General features: G+C 34.8%; 1 protein-coding gene across 3 annotated transcripts in view; it reads right to left on the bottom strand.

Annotated features, from left to right (window-relative positions):
* Window positions 1-7,835, bottom strand: part of LOC121981809 (NPC intracellular cholesterol transporter 1-like) — a 45,927-nt gene extending 38,092 nt beyond the window's left edge. For all 3 annotated transcript variants that reach the window (XR_006111936.1, XR_006111937.1, XM_042534553.1), the window contains exons 1-4: window positions 7,705-7,835; window positions 3,901-3,947; window positions 1,180-1,279; window positions 885-992 (exon numbers count right to left, since the gene is read on the bottom strand). Coding sequence is in view for 1 of the 3 variants with exons in the window: in XM_042534553.1 (XP_042390487.1) it covers window positions 885-992; window positions 1,180-1,279; window positions 3,901-3,947; window positions 7,705-7,755 (306 nt within the window). In the remaining 2 variants the exon portion in view is untranslated. The remainder of the gene's footprint in view (window positions 1-884; window positions 993-1,179; window positions 1,280-3,900; window positions 3,948-7,704) is intronic.
* Between the last annotated feature and the right edge of the window lie 14,275 nt (window positions 7,836-22,110).

The following is a 22,110-nucleotide window of genomic DNA, read 5'->3' as shown; positions in this document are numbered from 1 at the left end:
TCAGCCTTGTAGTCAAGCCAAATTGATTAACTATTACTTCTAAACGGCATTTCGCAATAAAATGAAGGACGACTTTCTTAAAATCACTTGACACTCTATATTGAATGAAATTTAGCTAAAGATACTGATGTAAATTCTATTATATATGAATTTTATATTTCAAAATCTCGTAAGGCACAACTTTGTTGAACAATATAATGTTATGATTTTATATATATATATATATATAATTTATTATATTTTTTATTATTATAATTTATTACATTTAGTTCAAGCTAGGGATGCAAACAAATCGAATTTAGTTGAATAATATGAAAATATTAATATTTGAGTTCAAGCTCGAAAAATATTTATGATATTTGATTGGAAGTTCGAAAATATAAATAATTCTAGCTTGAGCTCAGTTTGAAATAAAATTCGAGCTCAAGTTCGGTTCAAATTATTCGAACCTTGATTCGAGCAAAATTGAACTATAATTCGAAACAACTTAAACTTGAAGTATTCGAACCTTAATTTGAGCACATTTAAATAAAAATTATATAAAAATAACAAGAGTTCAATTCAGCTCGTGAGCGGCTTGTGAACCATCGAACAAAATATTATGGGTTCGAATTCGACTTGAAAAAATTATCGAACTTGTTTAAGTTGGGCTCGAATTCGATAATTTTGAATACTAATCAAATATTTTTCGAACCGGTTTGAAAACTCCCGATCAGGCTTGGTTCGTTTACACTTCTAATTTAAAAAGTTAATTAGGGTATAATCATTGTAGATTACTGCACAATACAAAAGGCTAAAATAATGGAATGATAATCATTGTAGAAAAGGTTAAAATAATGGAATGTATTATAATAGCAAAAAAAATTCAAGGGTAGATATCTAACCTGCTGTACTTGCTCGCGTAGTGTTTCGAACTGTTCTGCAGTGCAGCATACATTGCCAGTGATTGTTGGACACAAACTCTGGATCTTTGAGGAAAGTAATTCATCTGGCTGAATACCGAAAGGAATATATTACGTTGACATCAAAGTGGAATTAATTTTTTTATTTGAGTTGGGAAATAGATGTGAAGCCAGAAAAAAAAATACTCCATCAATTATCAACCTGACTAAGCTACCGAATTGGTATGTTTTGTGGCCAAACAATGAAAGGTAAATCAGATTGATTTTCTAAAGTTACCTTGATAGAACGTGTGTAGTTAGGACAATTCAAAGCCTTTCCATCACTGCGTTGTCCACATATACCATACATGGAACAATACCCTTTTGCATATCTTTCCCTATACAAACCAAGAAAAAGAAGATGAATTATCAAGATATCAAATACCAAGAATAAAAGAATCGATCAATGAATAGGATTTATGACGGTAGATGGATGGATCAAATACCAAGAATAAAAGAATCGATCAATGAATAGGATTTATGACGGTAGATGGATGGAAATTTTAATTTGAAAGAAAATATAAAACTTTTTAACAAGAAATGAGTAGCTTAAACATTGAAACAGAATCAGAATGATGTTTAACAAGATAGCATGCGTTTAGATTTAAGGTTTTTCAACCCTAACTATCAAGTATCAAAATTGTTAAGCCATCAAATTGCTCTGTGATGATACCCATTAAGCATGGACTAATGTTGATTTGGTCTGAATCTAGGTACGCCCTATTATTACATCCAAGGCATTGGATTGTTGAGAATCACATTACAGACCATAACAAAGGTAACAAAGGTTTCTAGCACACAAATTCTCAACCCATTAAAAAGCAAGGATATAGCAATTAGCAAAATTTTTACCCATTAGTAATAAGCAATAGCACAAAGAAAAATTGAAGGAATAGGAACTGAATTTTACAACAAGTAATTCTATAGAATGAATCAAAAATTAAGCTCATGTCGTTTTGGTCTAAGTTTGAAGAAGTCGCATTTTTAAGTTTGGCAAAAGTGTGGAAATAAGGATAGATTAAATAAGAATAAAGCATATAAAATTGAGATAAAAAAGATATATGTAGCAAAGTTTGAAACATATGATAAATTTTATAGAGACAAGAAAAAAATACACGTGATTATTTTTGATTTTGATAAAGCTAATGATAGAGTCCCTAGATAATTATTATTGTAAATTTTAAAGAAGAAATATCTACTAACTACATTAATGTAATAAAAGATATCTATGAAATATTGTTATTAGTGCCAGAGTTATTAGGAGGGCGGCACATGATCGCAGCTACAGGTTTAAATTAAGGGTTAATCTCAATGTCATTACAATAGTATTAGATAAATTACCTAATCATAAATAGATCCCCTTGGTGTATATTTCCTTATGATATTGAACTAATTGATGAGATCCTATTTAAGTTTAATTTGAAACATAAATTGTGAAGAAAAATTTTAGAAACTAAAGGGTTTAAGATAGGTAGCAGAGAAATGGGGTACATGATATATAATTTTTGTAATAAGAAAAGAATAATAATCAAAATGTATAGATATAAAATTCATGTAAGCATTTTCAATAGTCTTGGACCTATAAAGAATAGATGGTCGAAATGATTACGAGTTTTTTGACTCTTTATTATATTGTCCCCCTTAGACAAAAAAAAAGTATATAAAAGTTAATGGATCAATAAAAGGGCAGCCCGGTGCACGAAGCTCTCGCTATGCGAGGTCCCGGGGAAGGATCCATTGTATGCAGCCTTACCTTGCTTTTTGTAAGAGGTTGTTTCCAAGATTCGAAGCCATGACCTTTTGGTCACAAAGCAACAACTTTATCGTTGCGCCAAGGCTCCCCTTCACATATCTTCCAAAAACCCTTCACATATCTTCCAAAAATAGAGCCCATCACAACAATAGCCAGCCATGAGGCGAGCCAAAGTGCGAAGGGGCTTAAAGAAGTGTAATGTATCAATGATGAGAACAATGTTAAAATGGATGTATGGAGTTGCTAGAAAAATAAAAATTACCAGTATTTCAAAGAAATGAAGTGTAATTCAAATAGATGATATAATATAAGGTAATAGTTTGAGATAGTGCAAACATATTCAAAGGCAACCAACAAAATTTATAATTACAAGAGTTGTATGTATTAGAGTGGAAGGGGTAAGGTGTAACAAGAGGTGAAAAAATATTAGTCCAATTATTTAAGTAATTTAATATGGCTAGTGATATAGTCTGAATTCAATGGATGAAGGTGATACATGTAACAGACCGTCAATAGTTGAGATAAGCACAACTTGGTGATGATGTCAAAGATATTTACATACCATGCCAAACATTTCCTCTACTCTAACAATCAACAAGATTTTACTAGTTGGCGATAAGTATACAACAATGGAACATTCAAGGAATAGAAAATGAATTTGTATGACTTACTACGATAGGCCAAACAAAAAAATTTAGTTTGTGGCTAGATGAAAGATTTTGATAGCATATCTACATAACAAGATAAAAATGCACTAAGATTTAAGATTTTTCAATTCTACCTAAGAATAGTTGCTATATAGTTCAATGGGGTTGTGTAGAAAAGCCACATGACACGGACCCATGTTGTTTTGGTTTTAATGGGTTTGTACCCTTGTACCATGTGCCCAAGGCATTAAATTGTTGAAACTTGCATTCATAAACCATGACAAATGCTTCTAGGACAATTTGCCGACCATTAGGAAGCACTATTACCACAATGAAAAATTGAAGTAATAGAATGAGTTTTGCAAACAACTTAATATATAGACAAATATAGAAATTGTAGCCCATGTCTATATAGATGGAAGATTAAAATAACATATCTATATAGCTGTTTAAGAAAGAAAAAATTTCTCTGAGTTAGATCATTAGAAAAGATAGAAGCCAGCAGTTTCGAAAAGAGAGCATTAAATATATGTTTCAAGAGAGATAACATATCACTTACTGTGCATAGGATGGCTGAAAATTTCCTGAAAAGAAGATCAAGGTAACCTGCATTGACATGAGTTGGAAATTTATTATTCATCCAAGGAAGCACCTTGTTAGGTTGGAACCTAATTAAGTGCCTAGATAAAGAATCTAAATATTAGTGAACATAAGAAACATTAAACCCTTTAGCACATATGAGAGAATAAATTAATTTTGAAGCAAAATTCTTATAACATAAATATAATTGTCTTACAAAAACATAACCTATGCTATCATATACTTTGTCCATAAATAATCATCCCAGTTATCCAACAATTTTATGTAGAACTAGCTGGGATCATGGTTCTAAAATTAGTTCATCATTGGTTGGCACATGAGAAACATCTCAATCCACTAAGTAACTGAGACACAAAACTAAGTCCAGATGTAGACATTCATGACAACATCTACAACAAGTTTGATAGTTTCTATGCTTAATGCTTGTATAAGACACCTTCTCAACTTTGATTACTTCTTCGCTTAATTGATACAACTCCTTGATGCAACAAAAGTTAGAGGGGATAGACAAGCGATTTCAATTGTGACAGAGCACAAGCAAGGCGAGAAGCTTCTTCTCAGACTATTGAGAAACATACCACATGGGCCAACATTCCACATGGGCCTACATTAAAAACCTAGCATTGTTTATGAAAGCTCTTGGGGATCTTTAAGCTATTATAATTCCACAGAATACATTTCTAAACCCCTCAATTCTTGTGCCTACCTTGCTCAAAGATCTATAGGGGCTTGTACAAGGCTAAGGCTTCAACTCAAGCTCTTGACAATTTATTTTACTTAGTTTACATTTATTTTACTTAGATTACATTTATGTTACTTAGTTTGCATCTCATCGTTTGAAGGGGGGGAGCCTTGGCGTAACGGTAAAATTGTTGCTTTATGACCAAAAGGTCACGGGTTCGAATCCTGGAAATAGCCTCTTGCAAAAAAGCAAGGTAAGGTTGTATACAATGGATCCTTTCCCGGGACCTCGCATAGAGGGAGCTTCGTGCACGGGCTGCCCTTTTTAGTTTGCATCTCATCGTTTATATTTAAAAGGAGAGTTGTATTGTGAACACCTTGGGTAGATGGAATGAGATTACGAGAGGTTTATCTCAATGCCTCTTCTAAAGTGATGCAATTAGTGGAGTAGGGTGATACACCGAGCGAGTCATAGGTCATGGATTGGTCATGGATTGGCATTGATTCAAGTATGTTAGCATTGTTCTTATTATTTGGATTACATTTACATTGCATCTATACTTGACACAAACACCTAAACCCTCATAAATAAGTTATAAAAATATAAAGCATCCCAAATAGTAATTGTACCTTACTAATACTAAAGCTTGTCATCCGTTAGTGGTCAATATCATTGATTCTTGTAGCATCCTAATGTGGTCAATATCATAGTTGTCCAAGGCCTAAATTAGACAATACTCTCACAACAACCTAAATCGAAAGTGGATTCTCCAAATGTCAATAAATATGTCACAGTTAATTGAGAGTTGAAGTTGGTCTAGTACAATTAGAATTGGAACATGCACCAATATAGTATATGGATGGCTATATGCCAATTTCCTCATGTTTAAACAAGATAAGTACTTGTTGAAGAACACGAAGCTTCCTCGTAAGCATGGAAAACTACTTCAAAATAAAGTGGTTTTTTATGTCCACTCACTTTGATTGACCAACTAAATGTAATAAACTTGGATAGATTTTCAAGCAAGCTGTTTAGTTAAAATTGAAGTGATTAAAAATTGTAAACATAAACTAAATATAATCATAACTCATTAAATTTGAAAAAGACAAAAAGAGAAAAACATAACTTAATTAAGTGAAAGTGTAACTTAGCTTGGCACTAGGAACATCAACAGTCTTGACTTTATTAATAAGTCACCTTAATGTAAGAGCACTCGAGGCTATTTAACAGATGGTATCCATATAGAGTGATACAACAAGTTATGTGCACAATCCAGAGAAAAAAAAAAGTTCAGTATTGTGTAACTAATTTCTGCAAAAGGTCATAGGCTGACCTCGGGCGCCCCCACATAGTTGCCCCACAACCATATGTAGAGAAGTAAATCGGGAAACCAAGCAGGCCACTACGTAGGAGGGTATTTTCCACCAGCTTTGTCAGGAATCAATCCTTGCCCATATCTGTAAATCTACCATATAATGACCAGCTCGGATATGCCCTAGGCCGGTATTGTGTAACTACTGAACAGTAATCCTCATCGTATATGTGTGTATTACCCGTACCCAACAATAAAAGAAAGTTGTGAAGAGAAGAAGAATGCTACACTAGTAGTTAATAAGGTTGGTCAGTATCCTATTTAACCCTCAAAAATTATGTATAGATAGCTCAAATTTCTACACTAACAAATTCTTGCTTACGAAAGTTGCACCATATAGTTAAATAATATCGGTTTAAGAGAGATTAAAATTGTCATTTTTAATATAAGTGAACAGGAAAGCCAATCAACCCATGCCCAGTGGCAACTTTGGTTATTGGATAACAGTTGGAGATAGTGTTTGGGATGAACAACTTATACATTATCTTGGTCTATATTGCAAATAAGACAAAAATTTTATATTATATCTTAGTTTATTATTATATTCTTAATTTGACAAATTTATCATGTTAGAATTTGTTTCTATGATTGTACATGAAATATTGGTCTTATTTTATGTGTTTTGGCTCAAATATTCTCATAATACAAAAACTTTATAAGCTAATGCTAGGCTGGATGGGCAAAGGCAGGGTAGGAATGGCTAATAACGCTAGTTTCTGATCAGGTGCTAGCATGTTGTGCAACATACCTGGGGTAGGCAGGAAGGAGTTACAATTTTCTAAGACAGGATGGGGATAGAATTGGGACAAACTAGTTCCAGCTTGCCCTGTTGATATTCTTATCCATGGGTAGACCATTGCTTTCCTAATTTGAGTATCTTATAGATGAAAGCTGCAAAAATCAACTTCACAAAGAATAAGTACCAATACACGAATATCAGGATTAGTTCTCAGAGTGAACAAGACAACCAATTTGCCTGTTCTAGCCAAAAATTCAATTCGGTACTCCAATTAACAAGGGCCGTATCCTAACTCCTATTTCTGCAGCAATTCAGCGATTTTGGCAATCTCCGTATAGACCATTTCTAACATACACTCGACATTTAAATGTGGTGCCAAAAAGGTAGCATTTAGGCAAAGGAACCAATCTTTACCAGAACAAACCTGAAAAAAATGACGCATAAATACTTACTACGGCGGTCTCTCAATTTTCCACGTAAATACAAAGGCGCAAAACTAGAAACAATGAATTCAGGAACAGTACTCAAAAAACAAGTACCAGGGATCCCTTCAATGCGCCAAAATCTTGATCTTCTTTCCAAATATTTCCGATTTAAAATCACGAGATATAAAGGATTCCTGATTGCCTGCTTACATACACTCCGTGGATCACCGCCTCCCATCTTTTAATACAGAGGAATACTCCAAAATCCGAAAGTAACAAGCAACCAGGCAAAAACATCCCAAATAAATCCCACGTTCCAAAATGGCAAGACGCCAAGTACTCCATCCCATCCCCACCACCCGATCACTTATACATCAGGAAAACCCAAAGAGTCCATTCCCCAAAAAAACACAATCACGTAACAGAAAATAGATCGCCTCCGTTCCAGGAGATCACAACTCCAACCGAGCATCAAAGATGGGAAAGATTTCGAAAACATTAACAGATAGAAAGAAGAAATCAGCCAATTAACAGAATCCGACTACCTGGATCGAGAACGACAGCAGGAATAGGAAACCCGACCGACCGATCTCCATACCCACTCGCCCCTCGCCGCCGATATGTGAACAAACCCCGCACCGCCTCCGAGGAAGGCAAACAGAGCAAGCGGAGTGAAATGAGTGAAACGGCAGCGAGGGGGGCGGTAATTATATAGTGAGGTGACGTCACTCGACGAGGTACGGTCGATACATGTGGGCCTGGGTATAATGCGGTTGACTGAATCAGAACGTGAGGGCCCCACTTGACGGGCAGGGGCCGTTTCGGAAAATGAAAAAGACGTCGGCGAACGAGTGGCTTTCCGCGCGCGCGGGGTGGAGTGTCACGTACCACCTCCTCCAATCCACCAGCACCTCCAGCTATTACCGCACTATACGTTATTCTGCCGCATATGTCTTATCGCCTCCGACTGTAATACTTATCATTTAAATATCTATGATTTATCCTTAACTATAATATATTTAAGCACTTTTCAATCTATCTTAACGGTCATCAAAAATTTCGGTCGTAATAAATTTTTTTTATAATTTATCTCCAAACCAAAGCGTGATCTCATAGCTACGATCCAGACGATCCATACATTTTTTTTATAATTTGGATATTGAACTTTTATGATCAATTAATCCTTGAAATGATCGATCTCATTGCAGTTCATCCCACTTCTTATAATTTAAACTGTCGTTATCTAAAAATCGACCCCACTCCTTACTGGAAAAAAACGCACAGTTGGTACTCGAGAGAGAGATTGCCCTGCCATCGAGAAAAGGGCACTCATTGGCATTAATGCATTATCTCGAATGCTTTGCCGGTGTCGCCAAGAATAGGGCGAGGTAAAATTAAACGGCTACCGCTGACCAATTTATTGCAGCCAATTTTTCAAAGAAAAAACACAACGTTGCGGCCGCTTGGCCTGCAAATCAGGCACGGTTTATTTTCACGCTATGAATTTATACATTTAGGATATCCGGAATCGTAAACTTCTTAAAGAGATTTATGTTCTGTCATATTACTATCACATCAAAAATTAAAAACCTTACTTCTTTTAAAAATCACTCTCTATTATCATAAAATCTTTCTCTTTTAAAAATTCTATTTATTTTAAAATTCTCTCTCTATCATCTCTCCATCATTTTTTTTATAAACCTGGTCTTAAGATTTTGATACAGGTTTATAAAAAAAATTATAAACTCCACCTATGTAATGAAAGTGGAGTTTATATTGAAAATTTTATAGTAATTCATTAAATGCATGCTTGATTTAGTTCAAAACCATTAGCATTTATGTTGTGCGACATTAACTCTAATATAAAATTTTTAAAGGGATTTGTGAAATTATAGATATAAGATTTAAAATTTATAGTTCTTGTAGTAGTTAAAATTTAAAGTTATTTTTTTATTTTGAAATTCAAATATGGCATGGTGTGACATATTAAAATCATTAAAAAAATTAAAGAACTCTAACAATTCAAGATGCTATGAATCGCAAGCTGGGCAGCGCACCTGTGCAGGTCACCATGGATTTGCGTGTCTCTGAACGATTCCGAATCTGCAGCGGATCGATGAACGACGACAACCAAACAAAACTAGTAGAATTCGAGTAGGTGGGCATCGATTGCCATATTGCCAACTACTTCCTGCCTCCGTTGAACGTCGAGAGTTCTGAGCGATGTGACGTTTGTACACTGGCATGCATTGAATTAATGACATTCTTTTAAAGTTTTGTCTAGTGCTGTGAGAGTTCTTCCTTCTGTTTTTGTTTTTCCACGGGACGTCTTTCTAATTCTACGAACGTTAGTGCAATATCAATTCAGTGATATTGTTGTTATTCACCCGTGAGCCAGTTTGACTGGTGTCTACGGAATTCGTTTCTTTTTTCCTCGTTTTTTTTTTGTTTGAATTTTAAGATTAACAAGTAAAACGAATTATGATAATCACTCTGCGAGATGAAAATCACATGCTTTAATAGAGACGTGTTTTAATCGACACCAAAAAAGAAGAAAAGAAACACACGCTTTTTGAATTTGTGGTTGAATATTACATAGCTCACAAAAGCAAGAGCACAATTATGTTAATTGTTGTAAAATTGATGACAATCAAGGGCCTGGCCACTTAATTCGGGGAGTCTTGCTCAATAGATCCTCTCCGCATAATATTTCGATATTTTATTATTATTTATTATTTAATAATCCACCTTCAATTAATGAAGCCTAAAATTAAGTTATATTAATGTTCATTTTTTACACCAAAAATAATTTTAAGATTTTTTTAATAATTTCAACTTCTAATCATTCTCAAATACACATAATCTAATTTTTACTATCTACATCTCATCACCTTAATCGTCATCCTCCCCTCTCTTTCTCCAATTTTTTGTATAGTTTTGTTATTTTTATCCTTTTTATATCACAACACATCAATTCATCTATTTTGACTCGTCTACATATTAAGATACTCACATGAATCCATTTGTATCTTATCAATTCTTTGAAAAAAATCACAGTTGCATCTATCCATCTCTTTATTTCATCGATTATCTGATCAGTAATTCAGATAATATAAGACATTCTCGTTATATAACTTAATATATGATTAATAACTTAATTTTTACTTTATTTTCATATTAAGTTTTTTATAGGATACATATATTGAATAATATTATTTAATTACTTGACAGTAAATATTCATTTTATATAATTTATACATATTTATGTATTATATTACATACATAATCTGTGCATGATGACTACACATAATTAAGTTTCTCAGCGAAAATATATTATATTACATACATAATCTGTGCATGATAACTACACATAGTTAAGTTTCTCCGTGAATTTAAATTTTAATGATCATTCGATTAAAATTTGACACTTGGCTAATAAAAATATATCAATTTTTAATTGCTCTTGTGGTATATATAGTTAAATCTCTTTCGATCAAGGATGACATTAATATTTCTTGCTTTTTTTTTAAAAAAAAAAAGTAAAGCATCTTAATTTTTAATATAATCAAAAGGTCATAGAACCATAATTGCACTCATTGAACCGAGTGGAGGAATCAAAGCACTTCCACCACATAAAAACTCCCTTGAATTTTAAACTGATCATGTTCACACCCGTTAGCTTTTTCGTTCTTTTGAAAAAACTCAACTGCTTTTTCCATCTCATTTGTTTTCGTTTTTATCAAACAATATTTGTTGTACGATCTAAAATATCAATAGTTTAGGCCTGTGAATGTTATACGATAGTAAAGTAATTAAGAGAACAAATGCCAAGATCAAAGTTTTAATCTAATAAATTAAAGATGAATATTTTAAAAGTCCATCTGTTCACGAGTTATGTTTTGAATTTATCAATAGATAAATTATATAAAAAAAGATTATTTATCTTCAAAATTAATCGGGCAATTTAAATATTTAAATTATTATAAAAAATATCAACAGTTTGATGAAACAGATAGAAAAAGTCTTGCATGTGTACACACGGGCATGAAAGCCACGGAGTGCGTTGTATTTCATTATGGTGGGCAGGGACCGGGCTCAATCGCGATCATGATGCCATTTGGTGGCTCCAGCCATCGATCATTATGAGTCCATATGAGAGCTAAAACACATGGGGACCAGCCATCAATGCCACATTAAGTATCATCCTTTATGGCCGGTCTTCGCACTCCGACTTCTGCTAATTAATGGTCTCCGTTGCCCACTTGCGCCTACTATTCTCTGTGCGCCTCTCAGCTCATAATTAAATACACAGTTGCTCGGAGATTTTAAAGTATTTAGCAATTAAAATACACTTTGTATGTGATGTTAGGAGGTGTATAAGTTAGATAGGGATAAACAGTTTGCCTCACTTTTTTTTTGAATTTGTATGACAAAAAAAAATTCAAAGTAAAATTCTTCAATCGCTAATATATTTAATTTTATTTGATATTTATATTCTTGAGATGACTAATTCAATGATTCACTTCTCACTCACAATTTTATTATAAAAATCTTCTTCTCGGAGGCGGAAAACATCATACAAACTCATGTGTGAGAATACAACAAAAAATGAAATAAATACAAATAACTTTACATGATTTTTTTTTTTTGCTTGAAAATATCTCTTGATCGATTGAAAATTCAGCACTTCACTCCAAACTTCTTAAGAACTAGATTTCGAAAACATAGTGAAACTCATTTTTCTAAGATTTCTCTCAGACTAAAAAACGTCTCTCAATCGATTGATCTTATCGTCAATCAATGATTATGTTAGATCGGTGGTTCAAAACTTACAGAATGACACTTTTTTGCCCGTCCAATCAGTTAGTGAGTCATACCAATCGAATGACAACTTCTAATCTATTGACCCAATTAATTCAAATTTTTCTGTTCTCGCAAAAAACACTCCAATTGATTAACCTAATCGATTGAACCTTGTTGAATTAATTGCCCCAATCAATTCCAGCATCTTCTATGTTATAGCAAGAAATCGGCCAATCGACTCGGAGACATAATGTGCTCCCAAATAAGACCTTCAATCGATTGTACCAATCAATCGATTGGTCTAGGCTTATCGATTACTCTAATCGATTGTCCAACCCTAAGCACTAATTCGAATCTAGGATTCCTTTGCCCAACACTAAAATCAGTCGTGACTTGTTGGGACTTTTTGTTGCCTAACATCCAGTCAACCTTAATATGTCAGGATTTTTTCACCAAGTGTCCAGTCCTCCTTGACTCACGTGGACTTTTACTTGCTAACTTTCCGTTAGACTTCTAATCACCAAGTGTCTGGTCACCCTTTGATCCACTTGGATTTTTCCTTATCAACCTTCCCATTGGGCTTTTCCTTGTCTAACCTTTAATTAGGACTAATCACTCGATAAACTTCTAACCTACCAAATCTCCAGTTAGAACTTCTCATTCCCTAACCTCCAATTAGGATTTTTCCTTTGTATAACCTTAGTTAGGACTAGTCACCCGATAGACTTCTCACCTGGCTAATCTCCAGTTAGGACTTTCCGTTGTCTAACTTCAGTTAGAATTTTTCGTTATCTAACCTCTAGTTAGGGCTTTCCATTGCCTAACACCAGTTAGGACTTTCCTTTTCCTAACCTCCAGTTAGAACTAGTTACTTGGTAGATTTCTCATCTGCTTAACCTCAGTTAGGACTTCCCCTTGTCTAAACTCAGTTAGAATTTTCTGTTGTCTAACCTCCAGTTAGGACTTTTCTTTTATCTCAGTTAAGACTTTCTCAGCCAAGTATCCAGTCCTCCCTTGACCTACTTGACTTTTCTCTCACGTATTGTCAAACATCAAAACTCAAGCTCGAGCCAGCGTAAGCTTAGTTAAATTGTTCAACCTTAATCTAAGGACGATTGCATCAATAATTTTATCCTTTTTTATATTTAACAATATGATTAAGTTATGCTAACTCATATTATCTCAACTTCCTTCTTCATCCTATGCAAAAGCATAAATGAGGGTTTCCTAACTTAAACCCTACACTCTCCCCCTTTGATACACATCAAAAATCTTTTCCCAAGATTTATCTAACCATGATAATGAAGGTTTCCTACCTTCTATTGTTTCCAAATGCTCTCAAAATTCCTCTTATCACAATCAAGGTTCCAAACCTTCTATTGTTTTCAATGCTCAACATTGAGCATACCTCCATGATCCTTCTATAGATCTCCTTTCTTATCCAAATCATGCATTTAAGGGTTACCTCCCCTCAAATCATGCTCCGACTTCTATCATTGTACCCAACAATAATTTGGAGTTGTTAAACCTTTAGAAAATCTCAAAATTTGAGTCAGGAGGTTAAGAAATTCAACTTTGAATCTAAATCTCTTCTTAACTCCACATTAGTCCCCATTTAATCATCTCTTTCTCATTTTCATCAAGAAAATACCCTCAGATACTTGTCTAAGTATTTCATAGGGTTAGAATAGTTAAATAATCTAAATGCGGCTTAATCAACTAAAATAAACTCATTTTAGCCAAAATCAGTCACAATAAATAGATGTTTTAGTTACAAATTGATTTCAGCCTGTGCAAATAGATTGATGTCGAATACCAATCAATTTCGTGAGTTTTTGTACTTGTGGAAATTTACTACCAATCGATTGACGCAATTAATTGGTGTGTAGCAATCAATTAACCCAATCAATTCCTATAGCTGACATTTCTAATTTCAATTTCAGACTGAAATTCAGAAATCTATAAAGAATTCTATGATTTTTTAAAAAATCATGAAATTTCACATAGACATTAGTTTTGTCATATACTATCACGAAAAAATAGTTTCTATAAAAATATATCACATTTTAAAAGAATGATATAAAATTAGAAGTCATTAAAAACTTTAATGTTTCATTCTAACTTTATATCTAACTAATCATTAGTGATTCCTATCAACAAATAGACTTCACTAGAGTTTTCCAAAATAATTTCCAACCACGATCTTTGGACTAAATACACATGACTTGCACATTAACTTTCTCCATGATTAGACTTTACAAAATTTATATATTTTGATGATATAAAACTCAAATAGATGCACTAAATCAACATCTTGAGTTTCGTTCATCCTCTTAACATCTCACTTTTATTTAATGTATCTCAATACGCATACAAGTTATCTTATGGTCCTATGAGATGTAAAAATTGGTTTTGCCTAAACTAAGGGGCATTTTATCTAGAAATTTTAACTTTGATCATCCTACCTAAAATGTCAATTGATGCAATTGTCCTTAATTATAAGGAAATAAAGCAATGCATGATAATGGTTATGATATACATCATATGGTCCCCTCGGGGCGGTGCGATGGTTAAGGCATGGGATGTTGCCACATGAGGTCTTGGGGTCGAAACTCGACGTGACCGAGCATAACCTCCCCCATGTCTTGGTCATTTGCACTAATGGCTAGTAGCCACCAGTGATTTACCTCCTCCGTGTTGGCCTAGGGGCGGATTAGCGGGGGCGCTGGGGGCGAGCGAATCACCTTTTTGCCACATGATATACATCATATGAGTATTTTTTTTTAAAAAAAAAAACTATCATAGCTTAATGAAGTATGTATGATATGATATAACATGGTAGCATTTTTATAATAATATGAATGTAAAATATAATGTCATGGCATGTGTAAGGTACATAAAATATAACAATTATAGCGCAAAAAAAAACCTAACACAAAGAATAATACCAAGTAAGGATGTAAACGAACCGAACCGAACCGAACAGTATTAGGCTCGAGCTTGGCTCGTTTAAGTTATATTCAGGCTCGAGCTCGGCTCGAGCTCGAATCGAACTTTTATTACAAGGCTTGAGCTCAGCTCGTTTTGAAATTATCAAGTTCACGAACAGTTCGAGCTCGGCTCGTTATTAGCTCGATTATCATAGTTAACGAGCCTAATTTGTTAAGCGAGCTCGGGCTCGTTTTCGGACTCATTTTAGAGTTCATTTTTTTTACTCATTTTAAAGCTCGTTTTAAGGTTCGTTTTAGAACTCGTTTTTTGGCTCATTTTTTGGCTCATTTTTTTGGCTCGTGAGCCTACAAACGAACATGTTCACGAGCTCACGAGTTGAATACCCTTAAGCTCGAGCTCGGCTCGATAAAACTGTCGAGCTCGAGCTCGGCTCGATAAGATAAACGAACGAACTCGAACGAGTTTTTTATCGAACCGGGCTCCGAATAACTCGCGAACCGTTTCATTCATTTACATCCCTAATACTAAGATTTGTTATCTAAGTTTTAATAAGTAATTGTTAGGTCAATTAATAATTTAATATAGATGACCCTAGCTCCCTAGAAAGTGTCAAAGTCTCGACTTAACATACTATTAAATTCTATCTTATTTGCGTTAATTTGATTAAGTTCAATACTTCAAAAATTTTATTGGTATACTTTTACTCTTCAAGAGTTTAAACTCAACTTCTAATTTTTAAGGTGTCACAATACATTGAAAATATCCTAAAATGTCAACTTCACTATGGTTGGATTAATTACCCTTCCAATTAGAGTTGACACACTCTAAAGTCTAAACCCATTTAGTGTGAAGAAAACACACTCTTAGAAATCCAAAATTTATTGAAGCTCCTTGGGAGTACTAGATACTCATTAGGGATAACTTTTCTATATACATTCACTATGGTTAGATTAATTACCCTTTCAATTAGAGTTGACACACTCTAAACCCATTTAGTGTGAAAAAAACACACTCTTAGAAATCCAAAATTTATTGAAGCTCCTTGGGAGTACTAGATACTCATTAGGGATAACTTTTCTATATACATTCCTAATGACTTTCTTAAGCTTCTAAGAAGCCTTAGTCATACTAGTTTCCTCAAGGTCAACTATAGGGATACTTCCCTTATAATTGTGGCTTAACCCTAGACCTATAATTAGTTCCATAGGTATATGGAACTCTATGGTATGAGGACACATTGCCCTTGGACTTAGATTTGTATCTCAAACCCTTCTTGTCTATAAATGGCTCTTGTCTTCCTAACCATAATTTTTGCTTCTTAGATCTTTTGACATTATTTGTCATTTGCTCCAAGGTCTTCTCCAATTTTTTAAGTCTTTGACTTCAAGACTTGATTTTTAAATTTTAAGTCCTCAAACTTTGATCTTTCATTTTTCTTTTATACATTTCTTTTTCGAGACATGGACCTACCTTCCTTATGGTTCTTGCCTAGATTATCTTCTACCTTCCTACCCTTATATAAGATAATTCTAGCATAATATGATTTATAATTCTCCTCAAGATAGTCGCGCTTTCTATTTTCATGATAAATAGGATTAAAATGATAGCATTTATTTCTAGCATATTTGTTATCATGATATAAAGAATAATCATTAACCAATGGTACTTTAGTTTTATTTTTAGAAACTCTCCTTTAATTTCAGCTACCTCCCTTTTTCTTACTTGAGAGCCTCCTTGTTAGAGATTGATTTTGAAAATATCCTTTGTTGGAGTACAAAAAACACACAATGTGTTGGATCGTAGATTCGATAGAGAGGGGGGGTGAATATTGATTAAAATTAAATTCTCGAGTAAGCGGCAGAATAAAAAATGCGAAAAAAATGACACAAGTAGTTTTACATAGTTGTATAAATTTTGTACAAAGGTCTGAACCTTTCCTAGCTACCATGTGTTCTTTTAAATTAAACTTGGATCGTCTGCGGAACTTAACACGTTTGATCCAAAGTTTAATTTACTTGTTCTTTTAGGTTTAGATTTGGATCTCCTGCGGAACTTAACATTCATTTGGGAACAACCACCACCGCCTAGGCAAAGCCTTTTAAGGAAAGTTAATATTTAATTTCCTTAAATAACTTTAGGTCAACCAAAAGGAACAATCAAATCACAAGGAAAAGAAAAATAAAAGAACACAACATCGAAAACAAATTCGAAATACTAGAATCGCATGCATCTTGTATTTGGTATTTTTACATGAAGATAAAACTAGTATGATGCGGAAATTAAATACTAGTATTTTCTCATCGGACGTTGTGTACGATCTGAGATAGCACGCGCTTCCAAAAGATGAAGATCTTTTTCCACCAACCAAGCTCCAAGGGATGTTAGCTTTCTCTCCTTCTTCTCCAAGCTAAAATCCGGCCACCACTTGATCTCCAAGGAAGAAGAGAAGTTCGGCCACAAGATGGAGAGAAGAGAAAGAAAGGAGGCTGGCCACACCAAGGAAGAAAAGAGGGAGAAAATAATAGAGGTTGTTCACCATGAAGGCTCCCAAAACCTCCTCTTTTATAATCCTTAGCTTTGGCAAATAAGAAAATTTAATTACAATAAAATTTCCTTAACTTTCCTTAACATGAATTAATTAAGTCATGGAGAGCAAACAAGGTAATTTTCAATCAACAATTAAAATTCCTTATTTGTCTTCGGAAATTTTAAAAAATAAAATTTCCAATTAAAATCCCTTCACAGTTGATAAAAATAAATTTCTATAATTTTAATTTTTCAGCATGTGAATAATTTATAAAGAAGAAAAATAAAATATCTTTCCAATCTACAAATAAGGAAAGAGATTTAATCTCTTTCTTTAATCTTTTGTAGAACCTTATAAAAGAGATGTTTTATAGAGCTCTGCTGGTATTTGTCCTTTTTGGTCATGAGCTACTGATATGACGTAGCCAAGCCAATCAGTGAGCTCCACTTGGCGAGGCAACGTTGGGATAAAATTTCACTTCCAGGCACCCGGAACCATCCCCGACGCTCAGATCCTCATTTTCCAGCAAATTTCTTCCTGCAAGAAAACGTTAGTCCGGAGGCAAATATAAGATATATATCTTGTAAAATAGAGTATTAGCATAGTTAAAAATCAAACAGAATATTAATTAGATTCCGTCTCCTCGAGACCAAAATCTAGTCACGATCTCGACTTAGATATCCGAAATGGGTCTAAGTCGGATCGACGCCTAATGTTCCCTTCCGGGGAACGCGTCCTCACAATCACTCCCCTCCAGTGACTTACCTTCACTTACCTGTCAGACGTCTGGTCAGCCCTTCGACCCGTTTGGGCTTCTTGCCAGCTATCCGGTCAGCCTGTCGTCCTAGCTGGACTTCGTGTCAAACGTCCGGTCAGCCCGTCGACCCGTTTGGACTTCGTGCAAGCTATCCGGTCAGCCCGTCGACCTAGCTGAGCTTCTTCTGCACACTCGGTCAGAGTGTTAGATAACACCGATACTAACTTAATATATTTTGTCATTCATCAAAACTTGAGTTAGACCGTTAATGCTAACCGCACCAACACAATATACCCTTTGTCCTTTCATATCAAGGAGCTATCCTCTTTTGATTTCTTCTTTGTCTTAGGTGTCACTTTATCCCTACGCTGAAACCATATTATGTGATTTTTATGAATTGAAATTGTTGTGTCTCCTTTACTCGTAGAGGTGACACATGATCTTTCTTCATTAGTTTTGGATGTAAATACTTCTTCTTATTTTGGTGTCAATGATCTCTGCTCCCCCTCAATTCTTAAGGTGATGTCTCTTCGATTTCATCCTCAGATGTCGAGAATCTTTTAACCTTCAAAACCTCTTATTTTAGATTCAATGAGCTTTTCTCTTTGGATTTGACTTCATTTTGCATTGAGATTGGATCTTCATAGAGCTTGGCTAATTTTCTCCATAAATCACTTGCATTCTCATATCTACCTATCTTACACAAAAATATTGTTTGTTAGGTAATAAATTAATCAAAAGTTTGGTTACCTCATCTTTTGCCTCATATCTCTTCACTTGCTGCTCAGTTCATTTGCTCTTCTTAAGGAGCTTTATTTTGCTATTCATTGGGGCTTAATCCCTCCACTAGAGCAAATCATTGTTCTATGTCCATCACGAAGAAATTCTCTATTCTTGATTTCCATAAGTTGAAGTTTCTAACTATAAAGGGAGGAGTTGCCTGAACGTTATATCCAAATTCATCTCATGGATCCATTTTAAAGTTGAACTCCCTCAATGATGAGTCATTTGACTTGTTGATATTAGGGCTTCACTTTCAACTTCTTTTTCTTCCTTTAGGTCTTTGCTCTCTCCGACGATTAGTCCGATGAAGAACGGTCTCGCTCTGATTTCACTTGTTATGACCTTATTAGGATGGGTATGAGTTAGAGGAGGGGTGAATAGTCTGCTTTGCTTCTTTGGACTTGAATGACAACAAAAACTCAAAGCAAAACTCTCTTATCACTAACACCTTCGATTTTACTTGTATCCGTCTTCTTGAAATGACTAATCCAAGGGTCAACTTCACTATGATAGTCTTATTCTTGGAAGCGGAGAAGTCTTGTATAAACTCGAGCACGAGAATACAGCAAGAAATGAATGCAAATATAATAAATACAAACAACTTTACATGAGTCTTACTTTCTTGTTATTTGGAAATGTCTCTTGATTGGTTGGAAATGTAGTAGCACTTTGCTTCAAACTTCTCAAAACTAGCTTTTTAAAATATCACGAAACCTCCTTTTTTTAGGGGTTCTCTCATGTTAAAAAATGTTTTTAATCGATTAGCCTTATTCCCAATTGATTGTTATGTCAGATCGATCGTTCAAAACCTATAAAACCACTCTTTTTTGCTCGTCTAATCGATTGGTAAGTCATATCGATTAGCAGCTTTAATTGATTGACCCAACTAATTCAAAAGATTTCTATTATCGCGAAAAGCACTCCGACCAATTAATTAGCCTAATTGATTGAACTCTACTAAATCAATTGTCCCAATTGATTCATATGCCTTCTGTGCGATTGGTCTTGAGTCAATCGATTGTTAATCAATTTCAGGGCATGCTATGTGTTGGTGCAATCAACCCCTTGGGTTTTGATGTATGTTTGATAATATGTTTAATGGAGTCTAGTTAGGTCAATGTTAACTAGATGACTGCCAAGTAGTAAGTGGTCTACCGAGTGACTAGCAAGTCCAAGCGGGTCAACATGACCTGATAGTTGGCAAGAAGAAAAATCCTAGGGAACAGTAACCCTAGGTGCCTAAGGGGAGATAACCCTAAGTAAGGAGGAAAACCCTAAGAGGAGGTATCCCTATGTACCTAGGGGAGATAACCCTAGGTCTTGGAGGAGTGAGCTCTAAGTGAAAGTCTTGGTGAGTGAAATCAGGTGGTGAAAATCCTAGGGGAAGGTAACCTTACATAACGAGAAGTCTCAGAGGAGTGAACTCCAAGCAAGGTTGATTAAAAGATTTTCGGTCAACCACGCGCGGTCGATCGGACCAACGGATCTTAGTAAACCTAAGTTTAGTTTTACTATAGCATTTTGTAATATTATTATTGTTGTTGACAAATTTAGTATTGTAAGAAAATTTTTAATGGATCAGACGATTAGACACTGAGTAAAGAAAGTCTAAACAGATCTAGAGAATCAAATATTTAGCAGGTAGGCTAAGGTGAGCAACAGAAGTGGAGCAACAGGGAGGTTATGTCACGGGAAGGGAGAAACCCTAAGTCATTGGTCCAACTAAAGAAACCAGGAGATTTCCAAATTAAGATCAAGACAGGTCTTACTGTCTTTTCTTTCTCATGTAGCATTATATTACTATTCTAACTTTGTGTTACAGGGATACTTTTTATACTATGAAATTAACTCTTTTTTGTAGAATTTGAAAGGATCAGTATATCAAATAGGAGGTTCAGTCAACCGAACCTAGCTGATGTGGCAGGGTTTAAATCATACACAGCAAACTTAGAAGCCAGGTGGATCAATCGACCGAACCCATTTTAGAAACATAGTTGGAAGATTAAATCTTGATAAACAAGGAAATCAACTGAATTAGTCGACTGAATACTAGTATCGTGTTGGTGCATTTGGCATAAATAATCAAACTTGAGTTTTGATGAGTGACAAATAAATTAAAGTTAGATATATTATTGATCTAACCTTGTTATCGAGTATGTAGGATTGACTAACTTGACGGGTCAAGTGGACCTGATACTAGGTAAGAAGTCCAGATGTGGTATTTTGGCAGGAGGTCAGGATGTTCGATTCTTGACGGGAGGAAGTTCGGATGTGCGATTCCGGCAAGAGATCGGGATGTTTGATTCCTGGTTGACGAAGTCCAGATGTGCAATTCTGGTAGGAAGACTGCTGGGTCAGATTGGACATCGAGGAGGTAACTCAACACTTGGTAAGTGAAGGTAAGCCACTGGAGGAGAGTAACTAAGTGAGGATGTGTCCCGATTAAGGGGATAGTAGGCGTCGATCCAATTTAAGTTCATTTCAGAAATCTAAATTGAGACTCTGACTAGATCCTGATCTGGAAGACAGTTGGATAGGGTCTAAGTCATAAATTAATCATAATTTTTATTATACTAATCTTATTTTACAGGTTAAATATCTTTGCATTGAACAGACACTTGTTGCAGGGCAGAGAGAGCACAAAAAGTCTCGGGAGAATAGTACCCGAGGCGCCTTCAGTAGCTTAGAAGGTGCCTTCGGGAACTTGGAAGGTGCCTTCGGGAGCTTAGAAGTTGCCTTCTAACAGATAAAATTAGACTTTGTCGACGATAAGGAGCATGACTTTTCGGGATAGATTTTTGTCTATGGAAGACACCTTCCACACCTTATAAAAGACTATCTTGACCAAGGTTGTCAAATAATTAATTCTACAAACTTCTACACGTCCTATTGGAGTTTCGACTACTCCGACTTCTTGCTATGACTTTGCTACGCCAACTGAGGAGTCATCCAACACCGAGCTCGAGCCAACTATCTACAAAAGGCTGTTGGATAACGAAGTTTAAATTTTATACTTAATTATTGCAAAAGGAAAAGTGTAGTGCATTACACTTGTTCTTATTCTTTTGTACTCGATCCCCTCTTCTAGTGGTTATGAGAGAGGTTATTAGTGGATTATCTATCGATAGG

The sequence above is a fragment of the Zingiber officinale genome, chromosome 5A (assembly GCF_018446385.1).
Source record: "Zingiber officinale cultivar Zhangliang chromosome 5A, Zo_v1.1, whole genome shotgun sequence".
Taxonomy (NCBI): Eukaryota; Viridiplantae; Streptophyta; class Magnoliopsida; order Zingiberales; family Zingiberaceae; genus Zingiber; species Zingiber officinale.
Note: the sequence above shows the minus strand (reverse complement) of the source record. Positions and strands in the feature narration are given on the sequence as shown.